General features: G+C 41.3%; 1 protein-coding gene across 2 annotated transcripts; it reads right to left on the reverse strand.

The window, feature by feature from the left end:
• Nucleotides 1-1,154: 1,154 nt before the first annotated feature.
• On the reverse strand, nucleotides 1,155-27,848 carry Tlr7 (toll like receptor 7). 2 transcript variants are annotated; one of them, XM_006973180.4, is made up of 3 exons: nucleotides 27,728-27,848; nucleotides 27,300-27,384; nucleotides 1,155-5,036 (listed from the first exon to the last, which is right to left on the reverse strand). In XM_006973180.4, exons 2-3 carry the CDS (start codon nucleotides 27,300-27,302, stop codon nucleotides 1,887-1,889), a joined length of 3,153 nt encoding a protein of 1,050 aa, XP_006973242.1. In that variant the 5' UTR covers nucleotides 27,303-27,384; nucleotides 27,728-27,848; the 3' UTR covers nucleotides 1,155-1,886. The 2 variants fall into 2 exon arrangements, with proteins under 2 accessions (XP_006973242.1, XP_015847514.1); XM_015992028.3 differs by having other exon boundaries at nucleotides 27,693-27,848.

Here is a 27,848-nt window from a genome sequence, read left to right on the forward strand (position 1 = left end):
TTCATAGTTCATGTGTTTCCATTCATTTGGCTATTTGTACCTGCGCTTTATCCAATCTTGGTCTCAACAATTCTCGCTCATACAAACCCTCCTTTTTGTCGCCATTTGGACTCCTGGAGCTCCACCTGGGGCCTGGCTGTGGATCTCTGCATCCGGTTCCCTCTATTGTTGGATGAGGTTTCTAGCATGACAATTAGGGTGTTTGGCCATCCCATCACCAGAGTAGGTCAGTCTGGGCTGTCTCTCGACCATGCCAGTAGTCTATTGTGGAGGTATCTTTGTGGATTTTTGTGGACCTCTCTAGCACTTTGCTTCTTCCTATTCTCATGTGGTCTTCATTTATCATGGTCTCTTATTTTTTATTCTCCCTCTCTGTTCTTGATCCAGCTGGGATCTCCCGCTCAGCTAAGCTCTCTTTTCCTCGATTCTTGCCCTTCATTACCCCCACTCACATCCAGGTTGTTCATGTAGATCTCATCCATTTCTCTGTAGAGGTTTGCAGGCATGTGGATGGATCTAGAAAAAAATCATCCTGAGTGAGGTAACCCAGACTCAGAAAGACAATCATGGTATGTACTCACTCATAGGAGGATACTAGATGTGAAACAAAGATGACTAGACTGCTACTCACAACTCCAGGGAGGCTACCTAGAAAACAGGATCCCAAGAAAGACACAGGGATCAAGACATTGTCTTAAAAGAAGTGGATATCATTCCTGAGGAGGACACCTGAGCTTGTCCTGTGGCTGGCACACACACACACACACACACACACACACACACACACACGCACGCACGCACGCACGCACGCACACACGCATGTGCACACACACAGACACAGACACACAGACACAGACACAGACAGACAGACAGACAGACAGACAGACACACACACACACACACACATAACCCCCCTGATGATTGCCCTGTGCTAAGCTCATCTATCGTCTGTGCCATTCCCCTCTCCATTACAAACAGAAATAAAGTGAGACAATTGACATCCATCTAATTTGTCATCCCTGATAACCCTAAACACATATGCTTTCAATCCCCCTTTTGGGTTTATCATGGAAGCCATCTAATCATTATGCACCATGGTTGCAGATACTTACAAATATTGGCACGAGTTCACAAAATAACATTAATTAACACAGTCATTTTAGAGAACATTTTACTTTGGAAACAGTATTTGCCACACACATAGCATATTTCAGCAGATAATTATCATCAAATGCAAAGAACGTAGTTTTGCCTGAGGGGATATCATTCTCGTTTTTTTTTTTTTTTCCGTTTATAAATTGACCATGTCCATGGATGGCAAAAACGTTTCTCTGTTTCCCCACAGAACCCATCAGTAGCCCCCAGGGAAATGAGTAGGAAGCACTGAAGCAGCTACCAACTGTCCAGTACCATCATTTGGTGTGTACCGCAGGGGATGCTCTATGATAGTGACCCAATTTGCTGAGAACATCTCTCTGCTCTTATTGCATTGAATTCTGGGACAGTTTAGTATCAGAGAAAAGAGCTTGAGTATTTTTTGACCTATTATTGAAAATACTAGTACTTCTTAAGGGCAGATGCAGGGTTCTTCTCAATTGCATGAAGATGAGTCAGAGCCTTATGTTTCCTCCTAGCCATTCTTCTACAAAAAATATTTTATAGATGAGCCGGGGGAGATGTTGAAATATGGATGGTGACACAAAGAAAGAAGAAATGTTGGTCTATCAATCCCCTCTTTCTAATTTCTTCGTCATGCATTGATGATTTCCCACTAATTTGAGCAATGGCAGCTGTTAGGAAATTTTCCGACATTCTTTTATTGAAAGCTTTTTGAAAGATTCAGGCAACCAGGCCTGTTGCCACATGTGATCACATTCTGCAAAGAGCTAGACTGTTTCCTTGAACATTCGACTGTAAGCCACGTGATTGTCTGTGGTCAGAGCATTTTTCAGGCACTGCCAAAAGTATGGCTGAGCCTGTGGATTTGAAGGCCACTCAAGGACGGAACTCCCACAGAGCCTCTTTCGGAGCTGAAGAAACTTAGACTTCTGCAAAGGCTTCTCCAAGAATATCAAGATAATCACATCCACTTTTTCATCCATGAGCCTCTGATGGGATAAATAAAACGCCACCTTAAAACTCTCTGTCTTGGCATAGTTCTGTGTCATCACAAACACTGTCTTTTTGCTGAGCTGTATGCTCTGGGAAAGGTTTTCTAGAACTGGCTGCCCTGGTAGCCAATCCCTTTCTTCTAGACACAAATTAAAATGTTTCTCTCTTGGATCTTCCAGTTTAGCCACCAGCTCCTGTAAAACCCATTCTGTCACAGCCGAGTTTTTAGTGTCATACACAATAAAAGCATCATAGCAAGACTCCATGGATTGCAGGCGTTGGTATCCCTTTATCTTGGCTTTCCAGAAATAGTAAATGTACCACATATCCCAGAAAAAGAGGTGACTTGCTGTCATAACTACCATCAGAAAGAGGACTGAAGATACGGAAATGGAAAATAGAATTAGGTTAGTGAGATCTAACTCACACGTATATAGATCCAGGGATACGACACTCTGGCCTTTGTGTGCTCCTGGCCCTGCACAAGTCACTTCAGTGGCCAGGTAAGGAATGTCAACATCTGTATGATTAACCCACCAGACAAACCAGACAGCATCACAGTTGCACAGAAAGCGATTGTGATGTAAAAGCAACCTATCTAGACTGTTGAGGACATTTTCTGGGAAGCTAGTCTTCTGAATGACCTGGATCCTATTTGAACTGAGGTCTAGATAGCGCAACTGGAAAGCATCTTCTAGAAAGTAGTTTGTCAAGTGCCTGATTTGATTATGCTTAAGAATCAGTTTCACGAGACTTTTGGAACAGTTGGCTAATCTCTCAGGGACATTCTTCAGTTGGTTATGGCTGAGGTCTAAATTTTTCAGACGTTTCAGTAATGGGAGTTTTTCCCAAGAGAAATTTTTGAGTCCATTTTCAGCCAAGGAAAGAGTCTCTAGATTTGGTGGCATACCCTCAAACACCCCATGAGGCAAGGAATTCAGGGAATTTCGGGAAATATCTAATTCCTCTAAGTTGAACAAATTCTTGAAGAAGTCCAAGTATCTGTTATCACCATCTCGCCATAAAACATCTAAATGGTTGCCTCTGAATTCCAGCACTTTAAGAGAGTCACTTTCCATGGTCCTACTAGCAGAGGTAGAGATGTCATTGTCATTCATCATGAGTTTCTTCAGAGACCGTAATTTCTTGGTAAAGTTTAGCATGTGAGTAATTCCTTCTGCTTGAAAATAGTGGCTGTTACTACTTAAATCCAGAACTTCCAGTTTGTGGAGCTCTTCAAAGGCTGTTGAGTACAATAAATCAAGCCGGTTGTTGGAGAAATCTAAGTAGCGCAGCTCTCTTAGTGGCTGGAATTCACTGCCATTAAGAGTTTGGCCAATGGTGTTTCCTGACAAGTTGAGGCATTTGAGGAATGAAAGATGCTGAAAATCAGAGGGCTTGATAAAAAATATATTATTTCTACTTAGGTCTAAGGTCTGCCCAAATGCATGGCAGTTTGCATTCAAAGGTAGCAAAGTAGGCAACTCTCTGGTTTTGAACCTACAGCTCCGTGCATATTCATCATATCGGAAATAATGTAAGGTCTCTAGGACCTGGGGCCCATGCCGGTCTACAGAAGTTCGGGCATTAAAACAGGAACCAACTGCTCTTGGCTCTTCTGAAGGGGATATTTTATTCATCGAAAGGTCTATGAGTCTGAGGTTTTCAAACTGTTTGAAAATGTTGAGGTCAACAATTTTTATGAAGTTAGTGCCAAGGTCAAGAACTTCAAGACTGGGAAGCTTGTGCAATGCAGAAAGGCTAGAGTTGTTCAGCTCTTTAAAGACATATCCCTTGATATGCAGAATTTTCAAGTTTCTCAGTGAAGAGAGTGAATGTGGTAAAGTTATAGATGCATGGTAGACCTGCAGCTCATAATTGAAGGACAGATCCAACTGAACAAGATTCGGGAGAAAATTCAAAAATTTGGCCTCCTCAATTTCTCTGGCCAAGTAGTTTTGGGAGAGGTCTAGTTCTTGGAGACTTCTCATGTTTTTAAACCATGTGTGGGGCACATGTTGAAGAGAGTTACTGTGTAGACGTAAAACTTTTAATTCTGTCAATGAATTGAAAGCATTGTCGTGGATCTGTAAGGGGGAGTTATTTTCACACGGTGTGCACACATATGGGACATTATAACAGCGAGGGCAATTTCCACTTAGGTCGAGAATTTGCAATTGGTTGAGGTTACTAAAATCGTCTTCTTGGATTTTTGTAATGATGTTGTTATAAAGATAGAGTTCTATTAAATTAGATGGCAAAATGGTGGGGACAGCTGTGACATTGTTATCCTTCAGTGAGAGAACCTTTAAATTATTCATAACAAGGAAAGCATCTTTTTCAATTGAAAAGGAAACATTGCAAGGATTTCGATAATAACAATTTTGACCCAGGTAGAGTGCTTCAATGTTGGCCAGTTCTGTTAGATTCTCCTTTGTGATGGAGAAGATATTGTTGGCCTCGAGGCTCAGAAGCTGTAAGCTGGATGGGAGATCCTGAGGTATCTCTAGAAGTTGGTTTCCATCCAGATAAAGGGCTTTCAAGTCAGAGAGTCCACTAAAGCTTCCAGGTCTAATCTGCAGCCTTTTAGTACACACATTGGCTTTGGACCCCAGTAGAACTGGTACACAGTTGCATCTGAAATCGATCTCTTCCAGGTGATTCAGCCTACGAAAGGAGTCTGGAGAGATGCTTGGTATGTGGTTGATGGTAAGGGTGAGGTTGGTGGTATTAGTGGGAATGCCCTCAGGGATTTCTGTCAAATGCTTGTCTGTGCAGTCCACAATCACATGGGTCTTTTCGAGATCTAGCTTGACATCACAAGGTAGAGTTTTAGGAAACCATCGAGACCCAAGGACTCTAGAAACTAAGGTCATATTTAAAAAGATGAAAATTTGTCTCTTCAATGTCCATATTGGAAATACCTGAAAATAAAAGGAAGAATAAATTATTGTTATAAAATATACTGAGGAACAATTCAAAAGTCCCATTTGTTTCTTCTCTCTCAGTAAATTATAAAAATAAACAGCATAGGTCTCTTTATATATATATATATATACATATATATATATATACATATATATATTAGTGTCAATAGCACCTCTGGTCCTGTGACTGTACTTGTCAACCACTGATGTTTCTGATAAATTGCTTTTATGTTTTGCTTGTAGAATCTCAGCTTTCTAACAAAATATCTTACAGAATTTATTCATCTTTTGCGAGTATACATGCGTGTGTATGCACGTGGGTATGCATACAGCAAGACAAGATTGTGGAGGTCTGAGGACAACTTGTGAGCATCTGTTCTCTCCTTCCACCTTGTGGGTCCTGCAGATAAAACTCAAGTCCTCAGGCTTGTTGGCAAGTGGCCTTACTGTCTTAGTTACCGTTCTATTGCTGTGATAAAACACCATGACCAAGACAACATATAAAAGGAGACATTCAGTCAGGTTCTTGTTTATAGTGTCAGAGGGTGAGTCCATGATCATCATGGTGGGTAAGCATGACACTGGAGCCGTGGCTGAGGGTTCACATGTGATATGCAAATTGCAGTCAGACTCGGACGGGCATGGAAGTTTGAAACCTCAAAGCCCAGCCCCAGTGACACACCTCTTTCAGCAAGGCTACACCTCCTCCAGCAAAGCCATACCTCCTAATTGTTCCCCAAAGATCCATTAACTGGGAGCCGAGTATTCAAACATTAGCCTATGGGGCCGTTCTCATTCGTACCACCAGAATTACCTCCACCGAGCCTTCTTCCTTGCTGCCCCAAACAGTTTTGAAGATTCGGAAGCAGCATTGTCTCGTAGTTGTTACATAGAGTGCTACAACAGAGAGGCACTAAGCTACAAGATTTGGGGGCTAAGAAATGCTGAAAATATATACTCTTGAGAGGAACAAAGCATTAAGACTCCAGTATAATTAATGTTTTCTTGCTCAACCTTCCTTGGAACATATGCAAAAATCTTTCATGATTGTCAAGTCCCATACTATTCTAAGGACAATTTTTTTTTAAAAAAAAGATCCATTCTCTATTACAAATTAAGACACAGCTCAGCAACAGTAACTGGTTTTCCAAATGGCATTCGATTATTAAACATGTGTTTCTGCCATTCTGTAATCTGGGTCTCCCCTTGGATTGTTTTTGGAAGTCACTGCAGAAATCACCTCCACGATGATTTGCCATGCTTTCCTTGTACACGGGTTTTGTTAGCTTTTAGGGTTTGAGATACCTAGTTGGGGGAGAAAACACAGAGTTACACCAACCTTGAGGCAAACTGCTGCTTCAAGCTGACAATGCATCAGGATGTGAAGGAGAGCATTACCCTGCTTGGGGAGAGTGGAGCCTGATCTTTGAAGGGTCTTTGTGAGAGAGGAGGAAGAGAGGAAGGCGTTGGACCATTGGGATAGGGTGCAAGGTTTACTGACATCACCGTTGTTAGATTAGAGACACTTTCTTTTTCCTTTTGAAAAAAGAAGGTGTTTCTGAGGAGGGTATTTGAAAAGTCTCAAGGGTATTCTTGGAAAAGGAGCTTCTGGAAAAAAATGGGTCTAGTTAGTATGTGATGTATCCAGTGGTCACTTTTCCTGCCTGTTAGCTAGACTCCATTTAGGGCTTCATTATCTGGAAGAGCCCATTCCCAGGGAGCTGAGGAGGGGAGAACTGTGAGGGGAGGGAGGATACAGCTGGGGGTGGCCTATCAGCTTCCAACAGTGGCTGGGCTGATTACAAAAGAGACTGCACCTGGAGGGTGTGGACTGTACGATGTCACTGGAAAGGCACTGCCTGGGTGAGCCATACTCACATCAGCCACACTACTGGTAGAATGGGATGTCTAATAGGACTGAAGGAGACCATAGTTAGTCATTGTGCTAAGACTAAATAAGCCAAGGACCTCTCAAGAAAAATGGAATATATAGGCACCCATTTCTAAAGGCAATCCTTATAAAAATCTAAGTGTAGCATAGGAGGCTTTCCAGTGATAAGTGAGAGACACTGAAGAGGTCTGTTTACCCACTGGCACCAAGGCAGAGTGGCTTAAAGCACAGGCTTGCTCTTATGTTTCAGGAGTCTGTTAGTAGTCTACTCCAGAACTCTCTTTCAGATTCACTAATACTTGTACACGGGGTGATCCAGCCTGCTTTGCTATGACAGACTTCTAGTTCAACTATTGATTATGTCCTAGCATTGACTGAGTCTGACAATATATTATTGGTGCTATCTAATAAACCAAATGTTTACATTCCTTAATTCCTTTAATAGGGGACAAACAAGCCACAAAATTTTCTCCATCTTTCTCTTCCTTAACACAGGATCAGTGGTTCTCAACCTGAGGGTCAAGACCCATCTAGGGGTCGTATATCACGTATTTATATTACTATTTATAACAGTAGCGAAATTACAGATATGAAGTAGCAACAAAATAATTTTATGGTGGAGGTCACCACATCGTGAGGAACTGGATTGAGGATTCACAGCATTAGGAAGGTTCAGAACCACTGCACAATCTATCTCTTAAGGATCTCATAGGGCTTTTTTGTTGTGGTTGTGGTAGTGTTTTTTGTTTGTTTTGATTTGCTTTGTTTTTACTGATCTTCACATACCTAAAGTTTGTGCAAAATTGTCTCCCCTCCTTCTCTTTCAGTGCCCTCTATTTTCTTCCCTATAATTAAAATTGTTCACAGAAAGGCTGGAGGGATGGAGCTATTGATAATGTGCTTGACACAAGCTTGAGGACCTGAATTTAGGACAGAGGTTGATGCTTGGAATTCACTGGCTAGTCAGTCAGTCTAGCTTGTCAGTGAGTTCTGGATTCAGTAAGAGACCTTCTCTCAGTCAATAATGTGGAGAGCAATAGAGTAAGACAGTGTTGATCTCAGGCCTTCACAGGAATATACCTGTTCATGGACAAGTGTACGCACATGTACACACACACACACACACACACACACACACACACACACACACACACACACACACACAGTGAGTTTGGATGAGCTCCTTCATTGTGTTTTTCAACATCCTTTTTGCTTTCTCATTTTTAGAGTATTTATCTTATTTTTTTATTTTATATGTATGGGTGTTTGGGCTACATATATGTCTGTATACCATGGATTTGCCTGATGCCTGCTGAAACTAGAGAGAAAAACAGTTGTGAATTATCATGTAGTTGCTGTAAATTAAACCTGAGTCCTTTGGAGGAGCAGCCAGTGTTCTTAACCACTAAGCCATCTCTTTAGCCCATGCTTTCCCATTTTTGCTGACACAGTATTAGCTATGACTATTCCAAAACTTTGTCTCTAGGATCTTATTCTTCTAACTCACATTATCCAATAAGCTTTCCAGCCTTCAATCATTATCCTACTGTATAATGCTTCAAATGGTTCTCTTTTTTATAATATTAACTCAAGCTTTTTATCTATTACCAAAATCTTGCCTGTATAGATAATTTTTTAAAGATTTCTCACTGGGTGGTGGTGGCACATGCCTTTAATCCCAGCACTTGGGAGGCAGGCAGATCTCTGTGAGTTGGAGGTCAGCCTGGTCTACAAATCGAGATCCAAGATAGCTAGGACTGTTACACAGAGAAACCCTGTCTCAAAAAAAAAAAAAGATTTCTGTCTCTGTCTCTGTCTCTCTGTATGTGTGTGTGTGAGAGAGAGAGAGACAGAGACAGAGAGACAGAGACAGAGAGACAGAGACAGAGACAGAGAATCAGTCTGTGTTTCTCTCTGTGTGAATTACATGTCTGTTCAGGTGCAGAGTCCAGTAGAAGGCATTGGATTTGTGCTTGGGAGTGGGGCCTGCCCTGGAGTGTGGTCAAACTACCAGGCACCATGTCATTACAAAAAATGGAATCTCCCTCTCCCAGCACCTATCAAAGGCTAATCACCCCTCAGCTAGTAGTAGGATTTCATACCTACCTCCCATTTCCATGCTGGAATTTTCTTTGTCATGAGCTTGCTTACTTGCACATGCTGTTACAATTGCTGTGAGTTTGTATGTGCATCTGCCCTGTTATGACTGAGAAACTATTTCTTTGAAGTCATCCTCCATCACTGGCTCTTACAATCTTTCTGCCCCTTCTTCTGCAAACTTCCCTGAGCTTCAAGGTATGGGTTACCCATTGTCCAGTCATGAGTATCTGTGTTAATTGTCATCTACTGTAAGAAGAAGTTTCTCTGATGAGGGATGAGAGATGCACTGATCTTTGGTTATAGTGGTAAGTCATTAGGAATCATTTTAGTACTGCATTCACTTAGGAGAATAATAGTATTAAGTTCTCCCTTAGGGTCCACAACCTATCTACCTACAACCCTTTAGCCCTTTTAATCTAGTTACCCTTCAAAGTTATATTTGTCCAACTGGAACACTCAGAGATACCTGGATTACATGGCAGTAGCCCAGGAGCTACAAAAAGCCCTTAGATAAATATGGTGATAGATATGGACATCCTCCTAAAATATCAGTATAGAGACTTAGGGGAAATGTTCACTACAGTTAAATGAGAGAGTCAAGATAGGAGAATGGACCTTAGAAGAGAGAAGTAGAGTATACTCTTAGTGAGGATCCTAGACCCTGGGTCTCAACCACAACAATGCTTCTGACAGAAGATGTGATGCATGTATGATGGAAGACATGATAATTGTGCAACCAAGATACAATGTATTGTTAGATGTGATAGTGTGGACCAGAGAAGTGAGCTGTATTCCAGAAGAGGCCAATCCAGATAAAGGACAACAGTCAAGGGCTCAGTGATGAGGAGCGCTTGCTGCTCTTCCTGATGATCCAAGTTTGATGCTCAGCACCCAAGTAAGGTGGCTCACAACCACTTGTAATTCTGGCTTCAGGGGATCTAGTGCCCCCTTCTGTCCTCCACAGGCACCAGAACTCATGTGCACATTCATATAAATGTACATGTAATTAGAAACTAAAATCTATTTTTAAAAAAGGACAATGGTTCATTGGGTACTCTCTTCCCATGAGATCTGTTGAAGAACAGAAGTGGGACATCCCCAAGTTAACTGATTTAAGAGAGGGAAGTGGTAGAGTAACCAGCAAACTAAGTTTCCCCAAATGTTCCTAACTTTGATATTTCATCTTACACCAGTTAGAATGGCCAAGATCAACAAAACAGCTGACAACAAATACTGGCGAGGCTGCAGAGGAAGAGGAACCTTCATTCACTGTTTTTGATACAGTCACTCTGTCAATCAGTATGGAGAATGCTCTAAAACTTAAAACCACATCTACCATATGACCCAGCTACACCACTCTTGGGCATATGCCCAAAGGACTCGACATCCTGCTCCACAGACACTTGTTCAGCCATGTTCATCGCTATCTTAGTCACAATAGCCAGAAATGGAAACAACCTAAATGCCCTTCAACACATGAATGGGTAAGGAAAATGTGAACAAATGCACAATGGAATGCTATTCAGCTGCAAATAGAACAGAAATCATGAACTTTTCGGGTACATGGGTAGATCTAGAAAAGATTATGTTGAGTGAGATAACCCAGACCCAGAAAAACAAATGCCACACATGTTCTCTCTCTCTCTCTCTCTCTCTCTCTCTCTCTCTCTCTCTCTCTCTCTCTCTCTCTCTCTCTCTCTCTCTCATCTGAGCATCTGAGGTTCTTAGCTCCAAATCTTCAGATGTGAATATACAACATGGAGTAACCACAGAAAAAGGGACCATAGGTTGGGGTGGGTGGGAGGGAAGTACCAGGATACAGGTGATATGAAGTGACAAACTGAATAACGAGGAGGTGACTTCTACCGGGGAAGAAAGAAGGTCAGTAAGGAAGAAGTGATGAATAATATCATGCTTGTATGTGAAAGGCTCAAGAAGTCATATTATTTTATATTTACCTGAAGTTATATTATACACACACACACACACACACACACACACACACACACACACGCGTGTGTGTGTGTGTGTGTGTGTGTGTGTGTGTGTGTGTGTGTGTGTGTGTTGGTCAGGGTAGTCTAAAGGATACAGGTTATTGATGTAGCCCTTGGTTGCTTTTCAGGGGTTGAAGGGGGACCCTATTGCTGAAGACACCACATACTTAGGACACATGATTCAGATGACTGGAGCTAGATATGACATTAAAGTCTCTTTTCTGCAGTCTAGCTTCCATAGGACCAGAAAATACTATGCAAACTGCCAAGAGAAGGAAGCAATTAAACATCCCTACTCAGCTACAATGCCTATGAGCCATGACAATGACCAACATGGTAAGACATGCATAAAGGTGCAATAAGTGGCAATTACATATTAATGGCAACCAACAGCTATCTAATTAGATTTATGGCCCATTTGACCAGAGGGAAATCATGCCTGGTGCTGAAAACCTAGTTGGCTTCCTAGGAATAGCAAAGTCATGGATCTTAGAGAAAAAAGTCTATTACCATCACTTATAGCTAGACCAGCACAATTCCTTACAATATTCTGAATCTTATTCTTATACCCTCAAATATTAGATAATTGTAGCTTTCACCCCTCATCAGAGAAGTTTCTCTTCACACCAAACTGAGTCTATCATGGAAAACCAAACCTGGACACACTGCAGAGATCACCAGATCACTGGGAGCCCTGCCCAAACTGATGTATCTACATGACAGCTCCTGCATCTGCGGCTCAGGGAGCACTTCAGAAGAGAGAGCAGAAAGACTGTGAGAGTCAGAATACTTGGGAAGTCTGCTATGAAATAGTCTTTCTTAGAAATAGCTGCATAGAAATAGAAAAGACCAGAATAATGGCAACATCAATGGAAATGTTAACAGGGAAGAGGGAAATTTTCACAGGGTCTCACCCCTAGACAAAGAACTACAGGCAGCTATTGATTACTGGGAGAAGGAGAACTAGCCTCTCCCAGGGCTGAGCCCCTTATTGATTGTTTAGTGTAAAGTCATCAGTTTGCAAAACATAAACACACAAACAACAAAAATGGACTCCACAGGTTGTATTTTTATGTATTTATGTGTACACATATGTACACAACAAATATAATCAAAGAAAAGGTGGCTATCAGCTTGAGAGTGGGAGAGCATGGGAAGGGTTTGAGGGAGGGCAGCTGGGAGGGTCTGGAGGAGGAAAGGAGGAGGAAGGGGCATAGGTCTATTTTAAATAAATCCATTTTTAAAAAAGAAAAATGAAGACTCTAAGGAAGCTTAATCACAGGCAAATGAAGTCAGGATTTAACTAGTGGTGGACGGGTGTTTAACAACCATCTGCCCCCACCACAAAAAACTCTCACTTGCTAAGTCTTGATTTGTTAGCACTCTCAATTTCTTTTTTAAAAAAGAATTATTTTTATTTTATATGTATGCATGTCTACACCATGTTTGTAAGTGCAGCATGTGCATGAAGTACCCATAGAAGTCAGGAGATGGCGCTCAATCCCTGGAACTGGAGATACAGACAGTTGAGAGCTGACATGTGGGTGCTGTGACCTGAATCCGGGTCCTCTGGAAGAGCAGCCATTGCTCTTAACTGCTGTGTCATCTCTCTAGCCAAGCATTTTTAATTTCAGTTGTGTAAATATTGCTACCTGGCCAATTTTGAGCTACAAGTATGATATCACTCAGTGAACAGTTGGGGATAGATGCATACAATTGCTCCTGTAATCCAGTATTTGTTGAGTCTAGCAACCACTAGGCTTAAAACACACAGAGACAACGACTGTGAAATGCACCACATTTACACACTGACATACTACAAATCAAATGCAAATTTAATCAGAAAGCCTTTCCTCCCTCGTTTCTCAATTCTCTCTACCACCTGCCCACTCTTCTAGTCTGCTACTACCTCCCTTCCCCAGTTAGTCATTTGCTCTCATGTGGCCTCTGCAATGGCTGCCAAACTCATCTTCCTGCTTCTCCCCTTCTCGAGGATTCGTTTATCAAAAAGCATCAGAGCATTCAACATGAACCAGATCAACTAGAGGGATTTCTAACTACTCATTGAATAGAACACAAAGTCTTTGTCATTGTTTATCTTGTTCAGGGCCTGAGTTTGGTAGCCTTCTCTGACCTTGAATCATCTCTTCCCTTTCACCACATACCAGCCATCTGGTCTGCTTTCTGTTCCACATTCAAGCCAGGCTGATCACCATGTCATTCTTGCCACCTGCTGTTTCTGACATTGGCTTTCTCCTCTTCCCATGGCCAGGTCGTTTCTACCTCTTTGCTATCTGCTCAAGTGATGCATCTTCAGAGAAGGAGGGCTTCCCTGACCAATAACTTATGTACCCTCCCATGTCATAATAGTGATACTTATAGTACTAGTAGTTGAGTTAGACAGCACTTGCCACAAGCTAGGCACCATTGAAGTGTTTTGATCTTTACAATGCCAGCTAAGGATATCGACAAGTCTTCAGTCTTTTATTCAAAGAGATTAAGAGCAGAAAGGTTTTGGATTTTTTAAGACTTCAGAAAGCAACCCCCACATACCTGGTATTGCATGATACCTATTGGATCCTGGGGGTGGCAACTCCTAATTAAAACACAAACATTCTGCAATAGTACACAGAGTTTTCTACTCTGGGTGGGATTTAAACAAAGAATAAGCAGCTTTCTAGTTTAGGTCAAGATTGTCTTTCACATGCATTCAGTTGTGTCATGTTGCTATCAACTAGGTTAGGATGAAGTGATTGGGGATTTTCTGCAGACCTATTGTATCTCTATTTTATGGATAAGTCAACTGAGACACAGAGGAGTGTGTATGTTCTGTACTAGACTTAATAGCACTCAGTACAATGAGACTTTCTTGCCCTTGACTAGTGCTCCATTGTGTTGCTAAATACACAAGTGAAACAGTGAATACATGAAGAAATTAATGAATATCAAAGTAAGTAAACAAAATGCCTTAAAAACATATCATAGCAGCTCACAGTTATCTGTAACTCCAGTGCCAGGTAATCCTTCACTCTCTTCTGTCTTCTGTGGGCACTGCACACATGATACACAAACATATATGAAGACAAAACACCCATACAAATAAAATAAAAATAGAGTAAAAAAGTGTCTCCTTAGAGAAATTCCTCAGACTATACTTGCACACTCAACATAGGTTTCCTCCATCTCCTCTATCTGCCCAAGTCGTTCTTGTGGAAAAAGGTTAAGAAGTCCTGCTATCAAAATGCCCAGCTCAAACCCATCATCTCATGTCCTGCTATGCTGAGTCTACATGGAGCTGTAGAGGGAGTGATGGATTATGAATGAGAAGAACTGGCTCCTAGTCCTGGTTTGGTTGTTCATTACCTGTCTCTGAGCCAGATCCTTTGCTTAGGAGACCTCCCACAAGAGAATGACAGACCCAGGAACAATATAGTGCACAACATGTACCCAGCCTACATCTCACAACCAACACAATAGACACCAGACTAGGCTGTGCTCCAACTGTTCCTCAGCTAGTGATTGTGCAATGTACCCAGCAAGAAAAAAATTATGAGCAAATATCAGAATTCTAACATATTAGTTACTTTTAAAAAATCACTGTGACAAAAATCCCAACTAGGGCAACTGAAGGGAGGAGGAGTTGATTTGGGCTTGCAATGACAGTGGATTTCAGATCATCACAGCAGTGAGTGCATCTCAGTCCATGTTGGTGGGAGTATGAGGCCACTAGTCATATTGTGTTTGTAGGCAGGAATTAGAGGGGACAAGAAGTGCAGTGGGTCTATAAAATCTCAAAGCCCACCTCCTAGGTGGCCTACTTTCTCCAGAAAGGCTCTGCCTCATTAAGGTTGTACAGCCTCCCAAAACAGGACCATCAGCTAGGGACCAAGTGTTCAAACACATGAATTTGTGATAGACAATTCACACCCAAACTATACTATCAATTGACTCATATGCATTCTCTCATTGGTGGTTACACATTAATTAATAGAAAATACATGGTTTGTGTACTTAAGGACCTCAAAATGTTATAGAGGAAGGGAAAACTATACAAATCTAAAATACAATGTAAAACTATTAGTTTTTCCAGACAAGATGCTGACCCTTCTATTACAGTTTAAATACATGTTGTTCTTATTCTATGGAATATTTTTTCATACTGTCATCCTTTTAATTATTCTCAAAATCTGAAGGTATCTTTTCCTGCTTTTCCATCTGACAGTGACAAAAATTAGCATATAAATGTTTTACTTTCTCATAAATATCCAGAAATCAGTAATTCAGAGCCACTGTGTCAGCTCCACTTTATGAGATCCCAAAAGGGTGGATTTAGATGTTCTGGATCATTCACTCTGTTGTTGTACAACCCAAAACATATTTTCCTCATTTGTACCCCCAAAGGTGGCTGCCAGCAACAACGTCAACATTAAAAGAAATCCTGTCGAAGTACATGGAAAGGAAGGGGACTATCTCCACTGTTTAAGGACAGGCTTCAGAAGTTGACTGTCTGCCTTCCTCTAATATCCTGTTGACAAGAGCTTGGTCACATGACCACATTTCTCTGCAACAGAGTATGGAAATACAATTATCTTTCAAAGTGGTATTTGCTCAACTAACAGTAATTGAATTCTCCTTGCACACATGAAAACCTAATTTTAAACTATAGGATTTAGAAATAGGTTGTGAACCGTGAGAAAGCTTGAATCGTGTAATGCTGACTTTGTAAGGCTGTGGGCAAGAAAGACTCTGATATCAGAGGTTGAAAAGCTGGTGACTCGCTTTATCCTGCCGTGCATGGACACTTGACAAATAGCTGTGCTGTGTTGGAAGACAGAATATGTGCAGACAAAGTTTACTCTTAGGGGAAATGGTTCAACAATGTTCACAACAACGAGACGTGTCGGAGGCTTTCTTGCTGTAGTTTACCAGTTTTGTGTGTGAAATGAACTAAGACAGAAGTCAGCCAGTCTTCAACAGGGCTGAAAAGAAATATAGTTTTGTGCAGAGTGATTTTGTCTGTCTGCTGCCCTGAGTGCAGAGTTGATGAAGACTTTCTTTAATTTGGAGCATGGTCAAGTGGAAAAAGCCAAGTACTTTACCACAAACAAAGGCAGACATAATAGGCAGAGAAAGTAGCGCCTTAGAGGAAATGAGTGTCTGCCCACATACATTGTTTTCAAGTGCTTTCCATTAAGCATTTGCTAGCAGACAATGAAACCCAGTTCAGGGCAGAAATCTGATTAAGAATGTTGTCTTGCATTTGACTCACACAGCCTCAGGACGGATGATCCATTTGAGAGAGAAACAGAGAACACAGAAAGAAGACAGAACATGGAGTCCTTAGGCTACAAACAGTCTGGAACTGCTCTAATGTGATAGCCACAAGTCACTTTGTGGCTATTTCATTTAAGTTGATTAAAATTCAGTTTCACAGTCACACTAACTGTAATTGAAATGTCCCCAAAGCTCTACCAGGCTTATGGCTACAGGACACAAAATGTGAGACATCTTCATCATTGCAGAAGGTTCTGTGAGACATTGGTCTAGACCAAGAGTTGGCAAATGTTTTACATGGAAGCAAATATTTTTGTGAGTTCCGAGTCAGCCTAGGGTATAGTGTGAGACCTTGTCTCAAAGAAACAATTGCAAAAGTAAATACTTTACAATAGTCTCATTGTGTAGATACTTAAATAACCACTTAGTGTATAACAGATCAGAATTACAAGATCCAATGATAACAAGAACAGGTCACAGAACAGATTGAACCTGTGGGTCATAGTCTTCAGACCCCCAGCATGACATTAACTCTAAGCACATTCAATCCAAGTTCACCATGGATAAAAAGAAATGATATCTCTGGCAAAGCCTGTAAATCTATACATATCACTGATTTCAAAATTATGTCCATCTCCCAGTTCCAAGGAGTGGATTCATTTCCAAGAAAGAGAGTGAGAAGCAGACATGATGTAAGGTGTACAAAGACCCAGAGCTTGCTCTCCTCGCTGTTTATTATACTATCCCTATGTCTCCATATTGTCAAGGAATAAACACCTTTAAGTCCCCAAACTATGTTTTGTCTTTACATATACTTCACTGTAATAATGTCAGCCAACCACATGATGAGAACAAGTGAAACATTTGCTAAGAAAATCAAAACTTTTAACTTTCTCAAAATCCTACAGAAGCTCCACATTCTGTTATCATAACTAGTAAGGCTTTTGCCCCGAACAATAGATTTGTGTGTGTGTGTGTGTGTGTGTGTGTGTGTGTGTGTGTGTGTGTGTAATGGTGGCCCAAAGTGCTTCATTAAGGCTTCTCACAGGAGTGTGGGTGAGGGGTTATTAACAGGAACTTACCAGTCTCCTCACCACTAAGGAAAATGTCTCCCCTTTCCCCACCAACTACCAACTGCCTATCAATTCTTGCAGGGGGAGGCAGGGATTGAACCTTTTCTGCCTCCAGGAGGGAATATTTATGGGGCTAATCGTGTGCAGATTGAAGATCAGAGTCTATCAAGAGTACAAGGAGACCATAAGGAGTCAAGTCTCTAAAGGAAGGGTTTGAAGCGCAGCTCAGAAGGGTCATGGAAGGGCATGAAAGTAGATCTCCATTAGGACTCCATCATTGTCCTTGCTTCCCAGCTCTATCTTTTTGAAGCTGGAAAAGTAAGAGTACAGAGTTCAGCTGTGTCATCTGGGAACAGGTACAGCCAAGCAAAGGCTACCAGTACACGCGTCCTGTGCTCAGTGGTTGAGCTCAAGCAGAACTGGCCCTTAGAACATTATAAAGCATGAGAAACTTCTCTTAGCTTTCTGTGCAGGGTGCATTGCAAGCCTGGTGGTACTTGGAGACACCTGCAAAGCTTGCACTCAGACGCCTGCCAGCAGGAACCTGAACTGCCGTGTGAAAACTGGGCTCTGTGTGAGCAGCAGTGGACGGAAGTGCACTGTCTGGACAGAGCCTTTCTAAATTTGGTATTAAAGGGAAACTATGCTTTCCCAAGGCTGCACAACTCAAAAGATATTTTAGAAAGCATGGTTTAAAAAAAATATCCCTTTATTCTCATGGCAACTTCACCTCTTAAAACACTGGGAGTTATTTGTTTCAAAAATATGTTAGTTTCAATTAACATTGTTTTAAAATATAAAGACAAGTCTTTCTCTGTGTGTGTATGTGTTAGAAATCATCCACATTATTTATTTTGCTTGCTTTGAGGAGAGGGGACAATGAATACCTAAAGACATACATCTTTTAGTAATTTGATTTATAAAATGGCATAGTACACTGTGACACAGGCCTGGCTTTGATAATGAATCACAACTAATTACACATGTGAATGTACTGGGTAAATTTAGATGCTTAATTAGTGAGGTAATTATGGTCAAAATGGAAATATGCAATTTTCTATGCACAGGTGTTTCTATTCTCTCAGTAAATCACCTCATTTGCTAAAATGGAAAATGCAGAATTCATGTGGAGCAGCCACAAATCATTTGTATGTGTATGATCATGCTCTTTCTAATGGTTGCCTTTTATTCTTAGCATGTGCCAGTTGTTAAAATAGACATACCATTTGGATAACATCACTAACTCTTCATACTGAAATTGAAAAGGCACAGAAATATGCCTGTTTACTGAGGAAGAAGCAGAGACCTGAGAGGCAGTTGCAACCTCAGATTCCAACTCACTTATGATCGATCACTTACTTGCAAGTTGCATCCTGTAGTTACAGTAAACACACTCAATACAACTTGTGCTTGCGTTTTTGTTAATTTCCTTTTGGATTAAATGATTCATGGTACTCTAATATCTCAGGTTGGTTCTCTTTACTATTGTCTGGGAGAGAGAAGGAGAAGACATTTTCATAGGAACAGTTTACAAATATTAGAAAAGTATTCAATTCAGGCCTGGTAATGCAGGGCTGTAATCCTACTGCTTAGGAGGCTGAGGTAGGAAGATCATGAGTTCGAGTCCAGCCTAGCAAACTTAGCAAGCCCCTGTCTCAAAGCAAAGCACAGAGTAGAAAGCTGTGGATGTGGATCTGTGGGAGAGTTTGCCTAGCATGGGTTCAATTTTCAGTACCAGAAAGAAATTAAAACAAAAAATTATAGAAAGTATTCTTACATTTTGGATGAGGCTGGATTGAAGGGGAAAAAGGAGAAATACGTCTTGGCTTCAGCATTTCTTAGGAAATGCCCATAAATGCTGCCCTTAGGCATTTTATGAATTTATAAACTAAAATTCACTTCTTAGAAGGGAACTCTATAGTAATGTTCTCATTCAACAAACACTACTTGTCAGTGCTAGACAACATAGGGGAATGGTGGAGAAAATGAGTCAGGCCTTCGTCTCTACCCAATTAGGAAGCAAAGGCCTCCACTGCTGTCTTGCCCAAAGCCCATCTGTTTTCTAAAGAGAAAAAAATCATATATTAATGATACATAATAATGGGTTTCCTTATGACATTTTCTGCCTTATGTAATTATTTTGATTGTTTTCACCTCTTCTCCTCCCGGTGATCCACTAGTCCTTCTACTTTCATGCCCATTTATTTATGTATGTATGGAGAGAGCTGGCTACATCTTATGCACAGAGCTCTCTCTGCCTCAGGGAAATTCATGTGAGGGGAAAATAAGAGGTTATGGCACAAAGGCTGCCAGGCCTGCATGTGCTGCTGCTTGGCCACCCTTCAAACAGAAGCTAGAACAAACAAGTCTTCAAAGTTGCAACAACTCCACTCAGGTGCATATTTTTTTTAAATTGTAATTGTTTTTTATTCTTGGGAATTTCATATATGAATACAATGAAATATGATCATATCCATCCCTAGTTCCCTCCTTGAACTCTATCACATCCCTCCCAACATGCCCCTCCTAATTTAATGGAATTTTTTTAATCCAGTAAGTCCAGTTAATACTGCCTATATGTTCACAGTGCCAGAATATGCTACGCTAGCTGCCACAGGAGAAAAGATCTCAATGATCTTACCCAACACTATACTCTGTATGCCACAACACCAACCTTCCAGGTAAGATGTGTAATAGTGGCATAACTGTTATGGGGCAACTGTTTTTAGATTGGATTTGAGACCTCCACATGAGGTAATTTCATGCCTGATACTGTTACTGTGGTCTAAAGCTCATGGCTGGGGAGGTCATAATCTCTTGTGTAGAAGCTGCTACTTTTGTTTTCCTAAATGGTCATGCTGCCAAATTGCCTTGTGAATATTTATGTTTCTACTCATAGACTGGTGTTGCTCTCAGCCTAGGGCAGAGAAACTTCTGTTTGCAGTGGGCAGCAATCAGTTCAGAGGTGGATGATTGGTCAAAGTGATGAGACCAAGAGAACAGATGCATAGCTTCAGTGGTGGTACTCAAGCTTGAATTCAGATCTGTACTGGCTGGTTTTGTGTGCCAATTTGACACAAGCTAGAGTCATCAGAGAGGAAGGAGCCTCAGTTGAGGAAATGCCTCCATGAGATCTAGGTATAAGATATTTTCTCAAGTAGTGATTGATGTGGGAGGGCTCAGCCCACTGTGGATGATGCCACCCCTGAACTGGTGGTCCTAGGTTCTATAAGAAAGCAGACTGAGCAAGCCAGGGGAAGCAAGGCAGTAAGCAACACCCCTCCATGGCCTCTGCATCAGCTCCTGCCTCCAAGATCCTGTCCTGTTTGAGTTCCTGTCTTGACCTTGACTTCCTTCAGTGATGAAGAGCAATGTGGAAGTGTAAACCAAATAAACCCTTTCCTCCCCAACTTGCTTTTTGGTCATGGTATTTCATAATAGCAATAAAAACCCTAACCAAGACAAGACCCAAACCCTCCTGATTTTAGACTACCATTAGATTCCCACTCAATATCCACAAGCATAGATATATGACTAGTAATTGGAAGCAACAGTTACCAAACTGTACCCAAGTTCAGGCTTTGCAAATAGTTATTTTTATCTTCCAAACATTGTTCATGCATGAGGTGTGGTTATAATCTGAGGTGCGAGGAGGAGATGTATGCTACTGGGAACTATTTGATGGTGAAATATGAGGAAGTAGAGCTGAGTGGTTTGTGTCTCTGTAGCTTAGGCTTGCTTGTAACTCACTGTACATTCCAGGCTGATCTCAAACTCCTGGTAGCCATCATACCTTTGCCTCCTGAAGCAACATGAATTTTCTGATACCATCAATAGGTCAAGAGCTCTTCTTGGGGCTTGGAGTGAATTTTACACTTTGGAAGATGAAGTTCTCTAGACACAGAAACATGCATCTGTTCCAAGTTGGAAGTTAGATGATAAGTTTTGTAGAGAAAGAAAATACAGTCTGTAATAAAGGAGATCAGGAATGTAGGCGTGGAAATGTGACCATAAATATGGTGACCTAGACAGGCACCATCAAAAATGGACATTTAAATCAATATTTGTGAAAGGAAGAAGCTGCCCACATGGATATTGAAAGGAAAAGCATTCAAGACAGAGGGAAGCACCTTCTACAAATATCCCTGAGTGGAGACATCCCGGAATAGTCACACAATGGCCAAAGGAGAAGTGTAAGGAAACTAGAAGATAAAGTCAGAGAGGGAGTCCAAGCATGCAGGGCCATGTCCACCATTCTGGGAATGTTGGTCTCTCGTGAGTGGGGTTCAGAGCCACTACATGTTTTCAAGATGGCTGAAAGCAGATGTTAATCTTTTACAGTGGTGCAGAGAACAGAGGATAAACAGTTTCTGCAAATGGGCAAACACGGAGACAAGTGCAGAGGCTGTTAAGGAGGTCAAGCAAAAACCAAAATGGCAATGTTGGAAGTGATGAGAACTGGCTGGGTATCCGAGGTCCTTTGAAGGTACAATGATTTCTAAGTATCTAGAGGAATGTTAGAAGTATTGAGCAGCACACATATTCCAAGGGGTTTCCTGTCAAGAGGAACAGAGACACAGCCAGTAGTGTTTCTCTCTTTCCCACACTCTTTCTCTCCCTCTCCCCCTTTCTCCCAACTTTGGAGTCTAGTGAAAAGCCTTACTGAAGTACTGATACCATATTACAGAGATCACAAGGAGAGAGGCACTGGAGGAGCCCCCACTGCTCTGGACCCCAGGCTCTCAAGGCTCCTATGTGACTCAGACCACAATCTCTAACTGCCACTGCAGAAGAAAGTCAGTATGAGACTTACCCAGACAAATCAGGCAACCACTGACCCATGACAGGAAGTAGTATAGAACTATCCTGTTTGAAGCTTTTCCATTTGGAGGTGATCTATGGCTCAGGGATAGGTAATGGAACAGAGTCAGAGAGGACCTAAGAGTGAGGATGTCCTAGACAGGTCCACAAAGGGGAGATGCAGAAAAGTTCTCTTCTAATTGCTTTGTTTTCTTAGTGAAATGGGAAGCAAGGTAATAAGCTAAGAGTGAGATGTTGGGAGATAAGATGCTCAGTGTTTGGAGAGAGAGGAGAGAGTGTAGAGTTGGCCCACGGATCATGAGTTGAACATAGGAAAATGTATATCATAAAGGACAACTTGGAGCAGTAAGGGCACCCCAATCTCAACAAAACTGACATTTTGGTGCATTAAACCCCATTTTAGTCTTTATCACACACACACACACACACACACACACACACACACACACACACAGCTTTTACACAGCTATTACAGATTAAATGAATGGATTATTTTCATAAAGTATTACAGAATGGAATTAATGTTGATATTCACATTTCTTTTTTCTCCCTCTCTTTCTCACTCCTTTGCTCCCTCCCTCTCTCCTCTTCTCCCTCCCTCCTTATTACGTTCTCTCTCTCCCTCTTTACTTTTTTACCCACCCACTCAATCAACTTACAAGAAAGCCAGCAGAGTGCGTCTCCTCTAGTCTACTGCATGTCAGTCTTCAGAGCATGGGTTCCCTTAAGTCAACTACTTCTACAATCTCCTTTCAAAATCCCAGAGCAGAACAAATCCAAGTTGCCTGTGTCTAAAGCAAGTGTTGGAATTCACTTTCAGGGAGGGGTGAAGGAAGCAGGGAAAGGAGTGAGGGAGCTCAGTGAAACTGTGGAAGGAAGCCTGGGGAAGTTACATCCTGTTGGGGAATCTGTGGCTGGATGGGCCTGGGACATCCAGACATGATGGCAGCCTGCCTGGAGAAGAGAAGAGAGGCACATGAAAGATGGGAGGAGTGAGTAGTCATTGCTGGAAGCCCTTGAATTTGAATTTGACCTTTGGCTAAGTTGATGTGATACCAAATAGTGTGGTAATGAGATTTGTAATAAGTAAATCTCCCTAGGAGTGGACCAAGTGCTGTGAATAAGGGAAGTTGCTGTTTATAGATTGAGTTCTTGCTAGAAATTTCCCTAGTAGGAGGAGGGGCTTGAACTTGCCCCAACTGAATGTACCAGGCTCTGCTACCTACCCACGGGAGACCTTCCTTTGGAGGAGGTGGGAATGGGGGGTGGTTTTGGGGGGTAGGCTGGGGGGGTGGGAGGAAGGAGGACAGGAGAAACTGTAGTTGGTATGTAAAATGAATAGAAAAAAAGAAACACAAATCACCTACACATAAAAAAAGAAATTTCCCTAGTAGATTTATGACTCAATATCTTCTTTTCATGAATTTTGAAATATTTCTGATCATAGACTAATCTCTGCAAAATGTAGATTCCATGGATATCAACCTCCCATTGCCTAACAAAAATTGCAGTTCAAGTCCAAAAGGATATAACCCGCTTTTAAAATAAAGCACACTTTTTTTTAAATCATAGACTCTCTACCACTTCAGCTTCAGGTTTGAAACTAAGAGAATGAAATAATGTACAGTCTTCAGTAAATAGGCACTCGGCAACTACCATCTTTTATAGTCATCAAAGACCTAAAGGCATTAAACTGTACTTGACCTTCAATTTTATTATCTCCTTTATTTCCATAAGCCACAGAGTGGAAAACAGTTTCTGCAAAGAGCATTTTAGACTCTGTAGGTCATATAGCTTCTGTCACTGACTAGTTGACCATCATAGTCCCCAAACAGCTATAGACACAAAAAGAATACTATTTTGTGAGCATGCAAACTTGAATTTAACTTTAAGGTATAGTAGATTAATAATTCCCTTGATATGTTTCAGTTGTTTATGTATTTGTTTAGCAGCATTGAGGATTGAAGCTAATGCTTTGTACATGCCAAGCAAGTATGCCACCACTGAACTGCATTAATCTACAGTAAATAACCTCCCACCCATCCTCATGTGAAGAACTCTAAGTGGGTTGCACATAGAACAGAAGATATACAAGAAGAAAGGGGACTTGAGGAGATGAGTTTCACTGGAGAGGGAGGGAGATGAGAGAGGGTGATGGAGGGGTGAAAATGACTTCAAGTCATTATAGACATGTATGAAACCATCAAGAATTGCAAAAGCACAGAGAGCATTCTTAGCTTTTGGGATTTACAAAAATGACAGCTTGGATGTGGCCGCAGATTACTCAATCTCAGCCATAAACTTTTGTGAGATTAGAGATAGAAATAATCTATTCTTGGGATGCAAAGAGGCTGCCTGATTCATCTGGGATGATGTTTTTAATTCCACCAAGAGCTTACAATTTTTAAAATAATTGTATTTAATTAATGTAGTAAATGCCTTATTGTCCCTTTATTTAGCCATGAAAAACAACAGCTGTAGTTAAAAGTAAAATATTTCACTTTTAAAACTGTTTAGCCACTGTAAAAAGTTCGGTATTTTTCTTTCTAGTATTGATTAATCTACCATGTATCTCATGTAGTGAGGAACGTGTTAGTAAAAGCCAGGGCTTTGCCAGAGGAAAGATTTGGTTTTAAATCCTTAGTCTGCCATGTAAGAACTCTGGCTTTATGGTATCACTTTACCTATAACTGCCCACTTGTAAAACAGTTATAATGGGAGCTGAAGAAATGGCTCAGCTGTTAAGAGCACTTACTGCAGAGTTCAGTTCCCAGCACCCACACCAGATGGCTCACAACTACCTATATCTCCAATTCTAGTGGGTACCACTGCCTGTTCTTGCCTCAACATGCACCTGCATGCACATAATACACATAGACTCACACAGGTCCACACACACTCACATAAATAAATAATACTTAAATAAAGTAAATCCTTAGAATAATTACAATTCCGGGCTGTTTTGTGAAAATAAAGTATATAATACACTTATTTGTATAAATCATAACCATAGATTTTCCAGTGTTTGGTAAGCATCCAGCACTTGTCTAGTATGTGCATTAAAAATATCAGAAAACACACAGCCCATACTGATTTCTACTTTGCCTTTTCTTTCAATTAACCTTACACTATATATTTTTAAATACTCTTTGTTTAAAACATGACTCGGTGGTTCTGTAACAAACTTCCCCTCTCATGGGACATGAGCTGTTTCCTTTGTCTTGTTCCATATACTATTTTGGCAAATAGTTCACTACCCACGTGGTCATCTTTAACTAGAGATTCTTGAAGTGGAATTTCCAGATTAAGACATATGACATGACTATTGCCAAGACTGGATATTTTCTCTGTTCTTTTGGGCCTTTTGTATTTCTTTTGAAAATTGCTTTTACGATTTTTCATGTCCAAGTACACTGATTTCCTCTTAGTTCTTAAACAGACTGTTATCACAATGAAGCTCACATTTGTTGAGTGTTAGCTTGGCATGGAAGAACAGAGCAGTCTTAGAGGCTTCAGAGAGTCTTAGAGGCTTCAGGAGTTGGTCTGCAGGGACCATGTCCTCAAGCTCTTTAACCTCTCAAGCCCCAGCTTCTTTATCTGTGCCTCGGACCAGCTTTGGAGCCAAAATAGAGGCATGAGACTTGACTTACATAAGTGGCCAATAAATTCGACTCTCTTTTTCACCATCCTTCTAGCATGCCATCCTTAGGGGGCAAAGACAGATGTGGACATGTGTGTGCATTAAAATAGACATCTGGGTTTCTAGGAAATGAAACTCAAAACAGTTGCTTCCTTTGCAGTAGTGTGGTCCCGTGGGTAATGCTTCAGTAGACCTTAGAAATTGAGCTTGGGGCCAACGTGATGATCTGGAAATCACAGTGTGCTGCTAATATGAACACTCCTTTATAGAGTCTAGCATGGGTGAAAAAAACATTTTCAAAAGAAGCTTTTCCTGATTTAGTTTTGGTCTACCTCATTACCACTTGCAAAGGTTTTGCATAAATGTATGGTTATTTCCCCGTGGCTCTGTAAGATGACTATAAAGATAGCATAGCGCTCACATGGTCAAAGAAAGTGAGTTCCAGCAGACTGAGGTGCAATGTACATAATTTCTCAGCTAGGCGTGGTCAGACTCGCTTTGACTGCATTTCAATCAGGCTTCTCTAAGCCCTAGGCCTTGGTGTGGGTCTTTGTGTCCATCTTTGCTTTGCCTTGAGAAGGGGTCTTGCTAAGTCATCGTATTGAGAATCCTACCTTGGTTTAGGATCATCCCCCACCCCCAAACTCCCTCCATCTTCCATGCCCCAGCCCCCATTGTCTCTCATGGCATTCCTCACCCTACTCATTCTCCAGGAAATGGTGCACCATTCAGGCCTAACTCCAACAAGAACTCTGTCAGGCTGCTTTAGCTAGAATCCCCCACATGCCTGAAGTTTCCTCTTAGTAATTTTCTATCCACTGACTGCCACCCACTCTTTGCTTTAAAAGCCTGCTTGTTCTGGCTGTGTTCAGAGTTGAGTTCAGGTGCATCCTGAAGCTTCTTCCCCTGGTGTGCTGATCCTGAGAATCCCATTTCACCTAATCACAAACTCTGGGCATCTTTGACAGCAGTAGAGCATGGGGTCCCCCAAATCCTAGATAGATGTGTCTCCTGGCTCCACCTCTTCTGTATAGTCACTCAGATCTGGGACAATCACAACATATGGTAGGAAAAGCATTGCATTAAGTTACTTCAGCGACCTAGATGTCTTTACAGATCAAACTAGAGAACCAAAAACTGAAATCCTCACTTTCAACATCTACTTTTGCTTGCTATAGTATGTGTTTAACTTGTATAGGAAGTTGGACAGAGCAAGCAATGACTAATCTGAAATTATGAAATACTACCTTGATTCATCTTGCTTATGAAATATCACAAAGCAGTTTCTCCTAGGAAAGGACTCTCTGGGGAGGGAATCTAGGGGAGTATGTACTCTTGGCAAGCGTTTCACTGCTGAGCTCCATCTCCACCCCTGAAAAATTCTCAAATATTATTTTCCCCAACTGATGTTAGTTCTTACCACGAAGATTACCAGTGACAAATTCGGGCTCCATTAGCTGTTCTTACCATTTTCAGTTTTCTTTCAAAATGTGGAGGAGAGCCGAGCCTGAGCTAGACCAGGAACAGCCTGAGAGGGACCCAGTGGCATCAGCTGTGAGAAACAGAGACATCAAATGTGACATTTCAAAGGCAGCAAGAAATATAGTAGTTTAAAGACATGCTGGGTCCGTTGTTTTACAAATGTGATGTTGAGAATACTTAGAGTATTTATTTCGTTGAAGTTAGATACAAGGACAGACTCCAGGAGACCGTTTCCAATCTTACCAAGTCTGTCTTTGAGGAATCAACATTTTAGACTACAGTATTAGTTTCTTTCATTCTAAAGCGGTTTTTGCATATGACTTGGCTTCCTTCCCTCCCCTCCCCCACTCTCTTGCAATAGTACATACGTCTACTTACTTAAATTATCCAATGTATCCCAATGCTTAAAATACCTTTCTTGGTGGCATGGAGTGGTTCTCTATGTGGAGTTCTCTGAGACAGAGAGAAGGCAACAGGAAGCTCAGACGGACAGAACCTCTGACCTGCAGGTCCTGGGATTACCAAGTATGAAAT

The sequence above is a fragment of the Peromyscus maniculatus genome, chromosome X (genome assembly GCF_049852395.1).
Source record: "Peromyscus maniculatus bairdii isolate BWxNUB_F1_BW_parent chromosome X, HU_Pman_BW_mat_3.1, whole genome shotgun sequence".
NCBI lineage: Eukaryota > Metazoa > Chordata > Mammalia > Rodentia > Cricetidae > Peromyscus > Peromyscus maniculatus.